Source organism: Lepidochelys kempii, chromosome 7 (assembly GCF_965140285.1).
Source record: "Lepidochelys kempii isolate rLepKem1 chromosome 7, rLepKem1.hap1, whole genome shotgun sequence".
Classification (NCBI taxonomy): Eukaryota; Metazoa; Chordata; order Testudines; family Cheloniidae; genus Lepidochelys; species Lepidochelys kempii.
The window spans coordinates 122794575-122807946 of NC_136386.1; the positions used below are offsets into that span (position 1 = coordinate 122794575).

Genomic DNA, 13372 nt, shown 5'->3' on the forward strand with positions numbered 1-13372 from the left:
CAAGCGTCTGTGGCCTGCCATGGGCCGGGGCTCAGACTGGACGATCACGGTCCCTTCTGGCCTTAGCCCTATGCCAACAGGGCCTTGGAGCTGGCTTGCCCGGGTGCCAGGCCAGAGCCCCAGCCCCTCTTTAGCCCTCCTAACCTCTCCTGGAGGCGCCCAGCTCCCCCCGGGGCCGAGTCTCCCACCCCGAGGCGCTGGGCCGGTCTCCCCAGCCAGGGGCCGCTTGGCGAGCGGGGTGTCCGGTTACAGCGGGCCGGGCTCCAGGCGAGCCGCTGAGCGCTCGGGCTCCGGCCGGGGAGTCACGTTTCACTCTGACATCAGCGGGGCGAGCGAGCCCGCTGGAAAAGCCACTCGGCCGGCGGGGCCCCCCAGCGCAGCCCCCCGGCGCCCCCCCAGGTAAGGACTCGGGCTGCTGCGCCCACGCGGGAGCGGGGAGTCCGGGGCGCTCAGCTCCGGGGACCACGGGGTACCCAAAGTGTCGCCCCCTTCTTGGCACTGGAGAGGGGCCGATTTCACCCCCAAAGGCGGCCGGCGCCTCACGCGGCCTCTGCGACCGGCCGAACCGGATCCGACCCAGCTGGGACCCGGACCGAACCGGCGCTCCCGCTCCGGAGCCAGGCCTTTGCGCTCAGCCCCTTGCCTGGCGGCCTCTCCGCTCCGGAGCGCACGGGGGCCTCCCCATCGTCCCCGGGGGGAGCCTGCCCTGCAGCGCCCGGGGGAGCAAGCGGGTGCTCGCCCCCGACGGCTCGGGTCACAGCGGAGCTGCAAGAGCTCGGATCCGGCCTCTGGAAGGGGGCGTGTCGGGGGGGGGGCGCACAGCTGTGGGGGGGCTTTGGAGACCCAGGATGTTGTTTATGGCCGGGGGGTGTTGATAGAACAGCAGGGCCCCTCCCCAACCCAGGCCAGCCACAAGGAGCTTTTCACTGTCCTGCCCTTAGGTAGGATTATTGGCTGGGACTCAGGAGTTGCCAGCTCTGTGCTGGACTCCTGGAGGGGAGTGTGCCCTAGCAGTCGGAGCAGGGGCCTGGGAGCCTGGGCTCTGTTCTCAGCTCCGGTTAGCAAGTGAGGTCCGAGCAGGGGCCTGGGAGCCAGGACTCCTGGGTTCTGCGCTCACAGCTCTGGGAAGGGAGTGTGGTCTAGTGGTCAGAGCAGGAGGCCTGAGAGCCAGGACTCTTGGACTCTGCTCCTTGATGTCATCTTGCTGTAGGGCCTGGGATACCTCCCGCTCATTGCAGTTTGCCTCCCCCTCAAGTGGGGAGGATAGCGCTTCCCAGTCTGAGATGGGGCTGTGAGGTGGGTTAATCCATGAATGCTTGGAAAGGGCTTTGAGATCCTCCCGGAGGAGGTGCTAGAGGAAGGGGAAGAGTGGGCACTCGCTGGGGAACAGGAGGAAGTTGCCGTCCGGCCTGGGCCGGAGGGGACCGTCTGGAGTCTAGAGAGAGTGATTTGCATTGAGTTTTTCCCCTCTGAAGCACTGGGCCAGGCAGGACAAAGCCACCAGCTGCAAAAATGCCAAACAAAGCACAGGGCAAAGCACCTGCAGCATCCCTCGGGCTAGAGGAGGCTCAGGAATCAGCTGTAGGGACCGCACAGGGGGCACGTGTGGGGCTGGAGTGCTGCTGCATCCTGGCGACCCCCAGGAAAGGCATTGTGGGGGGCTCTGCAGCTGGGCGTGACTTAGAACAAGCCCTGAGGCACCCAGTTTCTGCATGCTCAGCCTCAGCACCGTGGCAAGTATTTGAGTGCCTCAGAGGGGATGGGAGCATTTCCGCGTGGTCATCTGGCCAGCTGTCGGGGGGGAAGCAACAAGGGAAAGTGGGGTGCAGCAAAGTCAGAGCACAGGGAACCTCAAGAGAATGAAAAGCCTTGCTCAGCTGGGAGCAGCGTTCCGGCTTTGCTCCTGGCAGCTGGTTTTGTCTAGAGATGAACCAGCTCCGTCCCTGCAGAACCAGCCGGCTCCTCTGGGTATGGTTGGATGGGGACAGAGGAGATGGTAATCGATTCTTGCAAGAGCAGCTGCTTGTGGTGGACGAAAGCTCAGCGTGGCTCTGCGGGATGCATCTCCCCTTTGGGGCTCTCAGCTGCTGCCTGGGGAACGCGGAGATCTGGATTAAAGATCCCACTGGGGTAGGGTGCGCATAGCGGACACAGAGAGCGAGGTGGAGAGGGTCCGCTCTGTGGTCAGGCCTGTGCAGGACACACTTGCAGCTAAACCCAGCTAAGGACCTGCTGTCTGAGCGGTGCTGAGCACCCAATAAACTCCCACTGAAGTCAATGGAAACAGGTGTGTGGCTCTGGGGAACGCCCCCTCTGCCCCACTCCCACCTCCAAAAACCACAGCGGACGAGGCACATTTAAGACACCCATCGCTGGGGTGGCTGGGGGCCCTCCTGTGTCTCTGTGATCTTGGGGGAGAAGGAATTGCTTCTCTAATTTGCCATGTCCCAGGCTGGCAACTGCCTCCACCTAAGTAGCTGGGTCCTTTGATCCTAAGAGAACACTGCCACGCCCTAGTGATCTCAAAGCAGGCTCGCAGCCCCAATGCACCCTGTCCAGGAGGGAGGTGAAGCACCCATAGGTCGCATTATCTCCGTGTCACACGTGGGCAATCTGAGGCTCAGCAGTGACGGGCCCAGGCTGCCAGTCGCTTGCACTAACCAGTAGAACACACTCCCTCCCAGCGCCACGAATCTCCATCTATTTAGCCTACTGAAGGGAAGATTAAGAGGCAACTTGACCACGACTAGATCCAGCTCCCTGCCCAGGGCAGGGGCGGAGGGAAGATGGCCAATGGCAGAAGATGCTTTCATCTAGCAGAAATGATCCAATTCAGATGGGCCACGAGATGCACATTTCTAACAGGCAGGGGGATTAACCACCGGAACAGGGATGTGGTAGATTCTCTGTGGCCTGCAGTCTTTAATTTGAGGTTGGCTGTTTTCCTAAAGGACACGCTGTAGTGCAGCCAGCTGTTTCTGGGCTGGAGACAGGAACCCCCGGCTGAAACGCCTGTGCGAGGAGGGATGTCAGATCTAGCGATTGTAACGGGCCCTTCTGCCTGAATCAAAATAAATCGGTGGCTGAACCCCGGGGGTGCCCTGCACAGCTAATGCTGGCCGGCCAAACCATTTCAAATAATATGAAAGCCCATCGCCCGCCCGGAAAGGAAATACGCTGTTGATGGTTTCCTGAGAACCACTGGATCCATGCTCCTGCTACACGATTGGGAATAAAACACCTTTCCTATCACTTCTCTCTTCCAAACCCCCACACTTTCATTTGTCCTCCCACAGGGGCCCTTCCTCCTTCCCTCTCTCCTTCTGGAGAAGACCCATGGGACACTGTGGGATGCTGATCAGACCCAAATGTCTGAATGGTCAGAGATCTGCTCCATGCTCTGGGCCTCCCCAGACAAAAACATCTCCGTGTTCTAGTAAGCCACTAACCTAGCTCTCTTTCCTTGCAGACGTTAATGACTTCTTGGCTTTGAAGAGGGAGATGCTGCACAGGGGTCCAGTGTCTAAGTGATGGTGGCGACCAGACTCCGAGACCCAGAGAGCCCGTGAGAATGTCCAAACCTGCCAACCCGACCCCCTCTCAACTTCTGTTTCTCTTGCTGTGTTTGAGCTGGGCCCTGACATGGCCCTGCGGGGCGCTGCCCAGTGCCCCGGACTACCTGCAGCGCGGCTGGCAAAGGCTGCTGGAGGAAGGAGAGAGCTGCTCGGACTGCAACCCAGAGGAATGCCCTACCCCCCGGGGATGCCTGGCAGGCATGGTGCGGGACCCATGCGACTGCTGCTGGGAGTGTGCCAACCTGGAAGGGCAGATCTGTGACCTAGACAACACCAATCACTTCTACGGGAAGTGCGGGGACCATCTGGAGTGCAAGCTGGACACGGGGGACCTCCGGAAGGGCGAGGTGCCCGAGCCGCAGTGTGCTTGCCTCTCCAGCCAGGCCCTGTGTGGCTCTGATGGGAAGACCTACACCCAGATCTGCAAGTTCCAGGAGGTGTTTCATGCCCATCCCGAGGCAAATCTTACTGTGGCCCACGAGGGACCCTGTGAATCAGGTAGTGTCTGGTGTCAAACCCCCTTCCCCTCCACCACCTTTCTTTCAGCCTTCCCCTGCATGCCAGCCAAAGATCCAGGGGTACATTCCGTGCGCCAGATCAGGAGTCCCAATAACAATGGGAGTTGTAGGTCTCTTTCAGATGGGAAACCGAGGCACAGAGAGATGAAGTGACACACTCAAGGTCATGCTGGAAGCCTGTAGCAGAGCAGTGATTTAACTGTCCTGCTTTTCCAGTGTAGCACAGCAAATAGTCCCTAGTGGAAATCTTCAGGGACCTTTGCCAAGAATTTCTGGGAAGATCTCTGGGGGTTTTCAGAAGCTAATACACTCAAAACACATGTGAAAATTCCAGAGAGTTGTTAGCAAATTCTTGGTTTCATTGCTGACTAGTTTTAAATCAAGCTGACTTATTTCACCCTCAGTTGTCATTGCAAACAGAAATAGCTGCCCCACCCCTCAGTCTTTCTGGGATCTTCCAATTGCTTCTGGAAATGGGAATTTGGGCTGCTTTAATCTGGTCTTCTGACTTGTTTTAATTTACTTTTTAAAAACCATCTCTAGTTTGTAGGGTAGGTTCTGGAAGGAGACAGAAGAAATATACACCATTCCACACTATAGCCTGGGGTTAGTGGTTTTTTTTTTTTTTATTTCCAGTATTTTCTGTCAAATTTGCTTTCATTAAATAACCTACCATTTCTATCCTTTTTTATTGTGAAGAAAACCTCGAAAGAACTGCTGCCTGCCTGAGCCTGCAGACAGACACTGAAACAATCCTGCTAAGAAAGAGATGGGTCTGCCCTTGTTTGGTGCAGTGAGGTGTTCACTCTGAAACCTAGTGTTAGCCCCTTACATGTCCAAATATGCTAACTGCTTCACAGCTTATTCCCGTCACAGTAACCTCCCTCTGAAGTGCTTTATCTTGTAAGATCTAATTCCTTGGCAAGGATACTCCACAGGAATGTGGCTGCAAGCTCTGAACGAGGCAAATAACTGACTTTTCTTCCAGTTGCTTGCAGCTGTGTCAGTCCTCAGCATGTTTAGGTAGGTAGCTGGATTTATAAAAATACTAATAAAGGTGCCGATCTGAGATTGTGGGAGCCCCTGACACAGGCTACAAAAATTAATACCAGAAGCTAACCCCCCACCCCCGACAGCCTCTTCAGAAAACTGCCCTGCCCTGCACACACCCTCAACCCTTCCCAAACCCCTCCCATCGTATGTGGCAGAGACAAGCCCCCAGTCTTGGAGAGATGCAGCAGCCCCACCCTCGTCCTCTGCAAGGTCGCCTGGAGAGTTAATAGTGCATGCAGGGCCTGGCATGAAACCTGGGCTGTAGCTAACCAAGTAACCCTGAGAGTCTCAGTTCCCCCTTTCCTGCACTTGGGGTAGGAGTAAGGTGGTGGCTTTAAGCCACCTTCATGCTTCCTGCATTCTAGAGCCTGCTTGGTCCTGGAAGTAATTTAGAGGAGCCTCAGGGTTGCTCTAATTTACATCTGCTTTCCAGGGCCTGAGGGCACAGAGAAAAGTGGCAGTCGAGTGTGCACCAGTCGTGCCCCCAACATGCTCTCTATGCCTAGGTGCCGGCGCCATGTGGGCTGGGGGATTCACTCTTCCTTTAAGCAGCTGGAGTCACATGAAGGAGCCTTGGCATAGCTGAGACCCTGCGTGTTATTGATGTCACCCCTCGGAGAAGGAACACGAATTGTCCCCCGGGGGCTAGGAGGTGCCGCTGAGACACGCCTTCTCCCATAATTCGCCTGTGAGGTTGTGCTGGGGGGGCGTGCCCCCCTCACTTCCCCTAAGATAGCTGCACTGAGAGGTTTCTGGGCTGGGCAGCCTGCTGGGCCCTTTCCTCTGTGGTCAGCAGGCTCTCGCGGGGGATTAGAGGACCAGGCTGGTACTTAACAAGTTCGCTTTCCAAACCTTGTGGCTTTGGAAGAATGTTGCCCTTCGCTGGAGGGAGAAGTGACTGAGAAGCCCCAGGCTGCTGCTGGGATGTTATTCTGCCTCTTAAATGCGTCAGACAATTTTTAAAACAAACAAACCGAGAAAGCACCCGCGGGCGTCTCTTCCCCATTTCCTGGCTGGAGCTGTTGGTGGCTTGATGATCTCATTTCCCTGGAGAACTCGCACTACCAGACCAGGCAGGGATGGTACCAAGTGTGCTGGTGTCATGGCTCAGCCCGAGATAAGCTGGAAAACTCCCCCCGCAACATCCCACAGTTTGGAAGGGGTCAAAATCCAACGCTGAATTTTGCAGCTGTATTTTCTGCCTGGACGCTGTATTTTCAGTCTCAGTCCCACTAGTGCTGGAGATTCAGCAAACCAACAGCGAGAAAGAACCAAAGCACCGTCTCCTGCAGCGAGGCAGAGCCCGAAACAGCCGCTGTCTTCACAAGCGGGCAGAGCCCCCAGGACTGGAGAGTGCAGCACGCATCAAACCAAGGCGTCGCGGTCTCTGAGACCCCCACCATGATCTCGGACGAGCTGTCGGGGGGAAAGGGTGCTTCTCCACCGTGACCTCAACCCCTCGGGTCTGCAATGGGGCCTAGTGATCAGTTGAGCTTCTGGTTAGGGTGGAAACACAGGGCAAAAACAGTTCTTTTTGGTGACGTTTTTAACCACGTTTTTCCCCCTTTCGGCGCTCTACCCAGAAAGGCTGCCCACAGGCTACTGTGACTATTATCCTGTGTTATATGTATGGTGGGAGCAGCTTTCGTATGTGCTTGGAAAGATCCTTGCACACAGAATCAGAGAAATGTCGGACTAGAAGGGACTTTGAGAGTTCATCTAGTCCAGTCTCTGCACTGAGGTGGGACCAAGTAACCCTATAACATCCCTGATTTACCTCCCTGTGACTGGGTAGGAGTGTGGCCTATTGGACAGGGGACTGGGACTTAGGAGACTTGGGTTCATCTCCTGCTTCTTCCACTGGTTTACCGGGTGCCCTCTCAATGCCTCAGTTTCTCCAGCTGTACAGTGGGGATAATTGATACTGAGCTCCTTTGGGAAGCACTTTCAGATCTAAGGATGAAAAGTGCTAGGGATTATTGTAAGTGCTTGTCTGCTACAGCTGGGAGAGCCAGAGAAGCTACAGCATTGCCAGCTCTCATGCCATTTGGTATCTTTCCTAAAGCCTCAGCTCCTGGAGTCAAAGGATTTTGGGAGAATCTGAGCTCTCTTTTTTTTTTTTTAAATGCAAGTTTCTAGCCCTTCTGGTTGCAGACAAAAGCCTGAAATCATGAAGCTTAAAGGCTCGAAATGCAAAAGGCGAATGAAAAACGCCAAGCCTTGACTCCTGGTTCAAAATGAGCATGAAGCCAATCCCCTGATTTTGCGGGAGGTCACTCAGGATTCGTTAACCTTTGGGTTTGTTGGTGCAGCAGGAAGCAAGCCAGCATGTGGCGGGGAGGCAGAGGGGCAAAATGTAGCTGGGAAGACAAAGGTAAAGGGTCTGTTTCAGAGGGCCAGAGAACACTGGATGATTGCAGGGGTTAAACAGCTTGCAATAAGGTAACACAGTGGGGTGGCTAATTGAGTCTGTCTGGCCTCATGATCGGCATGTGAGGGGCATGCTTTGAGTGTGTGGCGACTTTGCTGAAAGCCTTGTTACAGGGGCTTAGGCTGGGAAGACCGACAAGGTCTTTAATGAGAAAGTGGCACCCGCTGAGCTGCCATCCTAACGAACGGCCGCTCCTCAAATCGCTCTGCTTTCGTTCCACCCTGGACTTTTGCCTGCTCCCCTGGCACGTTTCGGCTGAGGATCTCAAAGCACTTTACAGATGTTCACTAGTGAATTAGCACCCATCTCCTCACCTTGACAGGTTGTGACTTGCCTAAGGCCAGGCTGGGAGAACTGGGAGTGGAACCCAGGAGTCCGGACTCCCAGTCCGCTGGCCTAGCGGCTAGGAAAGATTCCCTTGCCTGCGGTGATAACACATTCACAAGTAGACACTGATGCCCAGTCTCTGGGGCTGAGTGGGGTTGTTACGGCCCCTAGTTCCAAATTAAATGGTCCTGAAGCCGGGAGCGGCATTGCCTCCAGCGGGTGCATTGGCCTGGGATGGAAGCAACAGGCTGCGGCCGTCTCTGGAAGAGGGATGTTCACGAAGGCGCATCAGGGCTCCATCCCCCTGCCGGGCAGATGGAGGGAACGTGGGCACAACTTGGGGGGAAATGCAGAATGGGCAGAGCACCAAGGTGGGAAAAGAAGGGGGCCGGCCAGCCAAGGGTGGTCCTCGGGGTGTGCTGAGATGGTGGCACAGACAATGAAGTGCAGAGCGCTCCCAGCAGCCGTGGGGTGGGTAGGAGGCAGCGATCAGGCCTGGGCTGATCAGGAATGACTCCAGTGGTGAGAGACCGGAACCGGGCCCAGGAACCGGGCCCTGTCCTGGTATGGCTGCTGTCTGAGTGGGATGCTGGGCTGGGGTATGTCCGTCTGCCCCGAGGAGCGCTACAGAAGTGTCTCCGTCAGCCTGAGATCGGACCTCCTGCTCTGCACGTATCTCCCAACCGGACGCTCCGCTGTGGGGCTGGGCCCTGGCAGCGCCAAGCCCACGTGGGTTCGGCTGGGCCTGCGAGGGGCTGGCCAATCCTCTGAACCAACAGGTCCCTTATCTCATCTCTCTCTCCTCCACCTCCTTCCCCAGAGCCCCAGATCTTGTCTCCTCCCTACGACGTGTGGAACGTCACCGGGCAGGACGTGATCTTCGGCTGTGAGGTCTTCGCCTACCCCATGGCGTCCATTGAGTGGAGGAAGGACGGCGCAGAGATCTTGCTGCCGGGAGATGACCCCCACATCTCTGTACAGGTGAGCTGCTGGATCAGAGCTCCGGGCAGCTGGGGTGGGTCGCCCTGTCGTCAGAGGAAACCCCAGCTCGCTGGAGGGACAGCAAGCCTGCCCTGAGCTGTGGGGCAGTGTTTTCTACCTCTCTCCTCAGCACCTCCTGCCTGCGGACGGGCTGTTGTATCTCTCAGTATTGCCACGTCCCCGGTTCCTGAAGTAGGTGATTCCTTCTGTTGCTTTCCACCGGGCCCCTCGCAGCTGTGGGATTTTCTCAGGACTTCAGTGCTGTTCACCAGAATTCACCCGGAAGCTGGTATATTTGTGCCAGACAATAATAAACTGCACATCATCAGTGAGATGCAGCCACTTCTGGGTGGAACTCAATGACCTTTCTGCATCATGAACAATAGAGAAAAGAAGCATTGTTTAGGGTGGGCCGTGGAGGCAGAAGTAGGTGTAATGGGAGGAAATTATGCAAAGGAAAATTGAGTCCTGCAAGGAATTGCTTGCTCTCATTGAGACATTAGACCATGGGAGGGTCTCCAGAGATAAGTGATGGAATCCTTATCACTTGAGCCTTCTTTTGTACAAGGCACTGGAGACCATGTGGCCTGCCACGATCATCCTCTGACTGGGGACGGACTAGATAGACTCTGATAGGAACTGGAAAGCTGGTAACCTTACGCCACTAACTACAGGCTAACAGCCGTCTGCTTCACTGGTCACCTACAGCCTCATTGAAAGTGTTGCAATTCCAGTGTCTTGCTGGGATAGGACAGCACGAGGCGGGTGGAGGTGCCTGGGTCAGATGAAGTTGGGGGAAGAGTCACCAGGGATGAAGGAAGGGATTCTATGCTATGATAATTGGAAGGGGGTGAAGGGTGGTTCCCAGATCAGATAAAAATGCTGGATGAAAATAGATGGCTCTGGACTGTCATGGAACTGGTAATCAAGAGCAATTCCAGCCTTCCCTCTATTTGGCATCTCTTATTCCCCAGCGCAGAGTCCTGGAGGCAGCTCAGAGGCCCTGGGTTTCCAGGCAAGGCAGAGCAGGGGTGACACATAAATGTTCGGAGATCGATTGGTTTCTTCTGGCTTTGTGTATCCTGTTTATGCAGAGGGAGGGGGGGAAACCCAAGCAGAAAACCAGACAGCTGGGTGGGTATTGCCCAGACCCTTTTAAGTGTTTGAGGGTTGTTGTTTTTTTTAAAAAAGAAAGCCTCAGATTTTCACATCTGAAAAGAAATTGGCCTATTCCAGTTTGGATCCAGAGAGTCGCGTTTCCCAGCCGGCTGTGATGGGGGTCTCTGGATAGAGGTGTTGCAAGGGGGCTATTCCTGGAAACATGGCTTTCTGTCTGGCCTCAGTTACCATTAAAGAGCTCTTCCTTCGCCTACGTCCTCCAGAAATCCCCGCACAGCTGCGACTGCCAGCCAAGGGCCCGGTGTTGTGTTAGTCCAGCTGCGTAGAGCCACCACCTTTACCAGGCCACTAGAGGGAGCCAGTATCCTAGGGCTGCAATGCCAGGCCTCTGTCTCCGTCACCGGCTGGGGCATGTTGCCTTTTGTGCTGATGCTGATGGGCTAAATTCACCCTGGGGGGTCACATTGCTGGCTACATTGGAATTACACTGGGAAGGAGGTTGGCCCCAGGAGGCTGGCCAAGAGAGACCCCTTTTCCTTGGCACTGTCCTGGGGGTGGCCTGGCAGATTCCCACAGCTGGACCCCCGCAGCTGCCGGCTTCTCACTCTGCCGTACGCCCGGCTGACACTAGCTGAACGTGTTTGACTCCAGTTCAGGGGAGGCCCCCAGAAATACGAAGTGACCGGCTGGCTGCAGATCCAAGGCGTCCGTGTGACGGACGAGGGCACCTACCGCTGCTTTGCCAGGAATAGGGTCGGGGAGGTGGCTGCGCTCGCCAGCTTGACGGTCCTGACGCCGGGTAAGTGAGACGCCCCCCGGCCAGCACCTCCGCTTCAGGGAGCCGGGTTCTGCTGTCCTCTCGAAGTGCCCAGGACGTTTGGCCTTCCCCAATCAGCAATAAAGCTACACTGGGGTTTCCCTGCCTCTGGCTCGCTGCTCAGCTCTGTCAGCTCGGCTAGGAGAGCTGGAGCTCGGGAGAGGAAGCTGGCAGGGGAGTTGGTTGTGGGTCCGCCCTCAGCAGCACTCTACCACCTGAGCTAAAGGAGGAACTCCATTCCCTGAGGCAGCAGTGGGCTGTTATCCTCTAGCAGCTTAGCCACTTGAGGGGGACGCAACACACACCTTGCCCTGTGTCTTACCCATTCTTGGCCCCTACAGACAAGTGGGGACTCTTAGGCCAAAGTACAGGAGGATGGATACGTGTGGGGCTCAGGAGAGCTCGGGAGGAGGGGTGGGTGCATGCGTGCAGGAAATGTGAACACTCACAGCTGTTGGTTCCCTTAGACAAGATCAGAATGAATACGTTATTTTTGTTTAGAAGGGCTAGAAACCTGCCTGCTTCAGGGCATCCCCAACCACTCACTGATGGGTCAGGAAGAAGCCACCCTCAGGGGCAGGTTATTCCATCATTGTCCACTGTGGGGGCTTCTTGCACCTTGTTCCAGCCACTGGGCTGCTTGGACCCGCTGCTGTGAGTTAGCAGAAGCAGCTCCACATTGTGTTTGGCTTTGGGCACTAATCAAACTTCACTGATGGCAGCGGGATTAGCCCTGGGGTGGATTTGGCCTATTGGGATTCAGGGTGTTGATGCCACCGAGCGGTTGGGTTAACCATCCCCGGGGCAGAGAGAGGTGGAGGGGCTTGGGACCCATACAGCGGAGATTAGGTAGAACTGTACCCCTTGGCTTCTGTGCTGCCTTTTCAGATCAGCTGAACATGACGGGGCTGTCCCTGCCCAAGCTGCACCCCGGGCTCGAGGATGACGTGGAGAGCGAGGAGTCAGACGATTATTACTAACGGCTGCAGCGGGGAGGTGGGACCAAGGTCGGGATCCAGGATGGAGACGTCATCCGCCAGCCTGCCTCCTCTACGACAGTCCAAGGCATGGACACCTGGCCCCCTTCCTCGTGAACCTCTGTGGGTGGAGTTTGGGGAGAATCCCTGAGCAGACCTCTCCCTCCACGTGGAAACTCCTTCTGCTATAAAAAGTTTTGGGTTGAGATCTTTTTTGGGGCGTGGGGGGGGTCATCTTTCAACACATTCCTTTGCTGGGTGAAGGGGGCAGCAGGAGGGATTATTAGGTGTTTAGTGGCTTCCAGGAGAGGTGAATGCTATCGGCACCTGGAGCCGTGCAAAGAGCAGCTCAGCAGAAGTGTTGGCTTGGTTATGGAGGCCCAGCAAACAGGAGCTCGGCTAAGCTCCTTTCTGGCTCACCTGGTACCAACAGACCATGGGGATCCCGATCAGAGTCTCAGCCTGTGCAAGACACCCCCACCCACCCCCACACAAAGCAAGCCTGGCCACTAACTGGGGATGCCACTAATTGTCTGCTCTGATGTCCAGCTACCAGCTGGTGACCAAATCAGGCCCCGACGGATGTAGCCAGGAGGTGCTCTTTGGAAATCCTTGGGTGCAACTGGTCCCTTGGTCTTGGGGAGATTGGAGCCACTCTCCTAAGATGGGGAGCCACCCCATGCCAGCATTATTGGACCCTCCAGGAGCAGAAGGACTCACTTCCCAGGTTAGGGTGCTGTCATGATTAAGACCAACAAGGAAGGCTGGTCGCCGCTGCTGGGGGGTTGGAAATGGGATTCAGAATCCAGCCCCTACAGAGCGACACCGAGGGCTTCACACTAACACGTGAGGACGACCACACCCCATTCCAAGCAGCCTGCATGTCACCAGCTCTCTAGCCACCTGCTGCAGTCCTGGGGCCATGCTGGTGTCTGCAGCTGGAACGGGCTCTCGGAGCGGTGTGATCAGCCTCCGGGGTTAGCACCTAACCACAGAAAGGTTCCTCTCTCCTGAGACTCTCTCTCCAGTTTATTAAACCTTTTTTCGTCTCCTCTTGTGCGTGCACGGATTTGCTTCTCTTCCAGCCACGCTGTGGCTTCGGGAGGGTGGGGCAGGGAGGGCCAGTCTACTGCACCAGGGCTGTCCCTAGCCTCAGTGGTCCGAGGTTCCCGTGTAGAATGGCCAGTGCAGCCCTCCACCCTGTTCTTTATGGAACCGGGCCCCCCTTCTAGTCCTGGTAGAGGTACAGTAGCCGAATCGCGACACTGTGTGGCCACTGGACCACAATGCAACATGCCCACGGGGCAACACCGCTGCAGCAGGGGGATACAATTCATGTAGTGCAGGAGAGTCCTGCATGCCAGGCTGCCTGCTGCACATGGTGCCGGTCCGACACAGCACACAATCCAGCACGCGCTTATTGCCCTTACACACACCTGAGGGAACAGGCGGGGGCTTCGGCTCGTTCCACAGAAGGTAGGGCTCAGGGTCTGGGACAGGAGGGGCGTGGGGCTGCTCTCTGGAGGAGCTTCTCCCCTGCCCACAAAGAGGCCCCTGGCTAGGGCTGTCTGAGG

At 56.3% G+C, this 13372-nt stretch overlaps 1 protein-coding gene across 1 annotated transcript; it reads left to right on the plus strand.

Annotated features, from left to right (window-relative positions):
• The first annotated feature begins 279 nt into the window (after positions 1–279).
• On the plus strand, positions 280–12851 carry KAZALD1 (Kazal type serine peptidase inhibitor domain 1). The gene is made up of 5 exons (XM_073354981.1): positions 280–399; positions 3470–4073; positions 8725–8885; positions 10656–10803; positions 11710–12851. The coding sequence occupies exons 2-5, from the start codon at positions 3572–3574 to the stop codon at positions 11799–11801; spliced, it is 903 nt and encodes a 300-aa protein (XP_073211082.1). The 5' UTR covers positions 280–399; positions 3470–3571; the 3' UTR covers positions 11802–12851.
• The last annotated feature ends 521 nt before the right edge of the window (positions 12852–13372 follow it).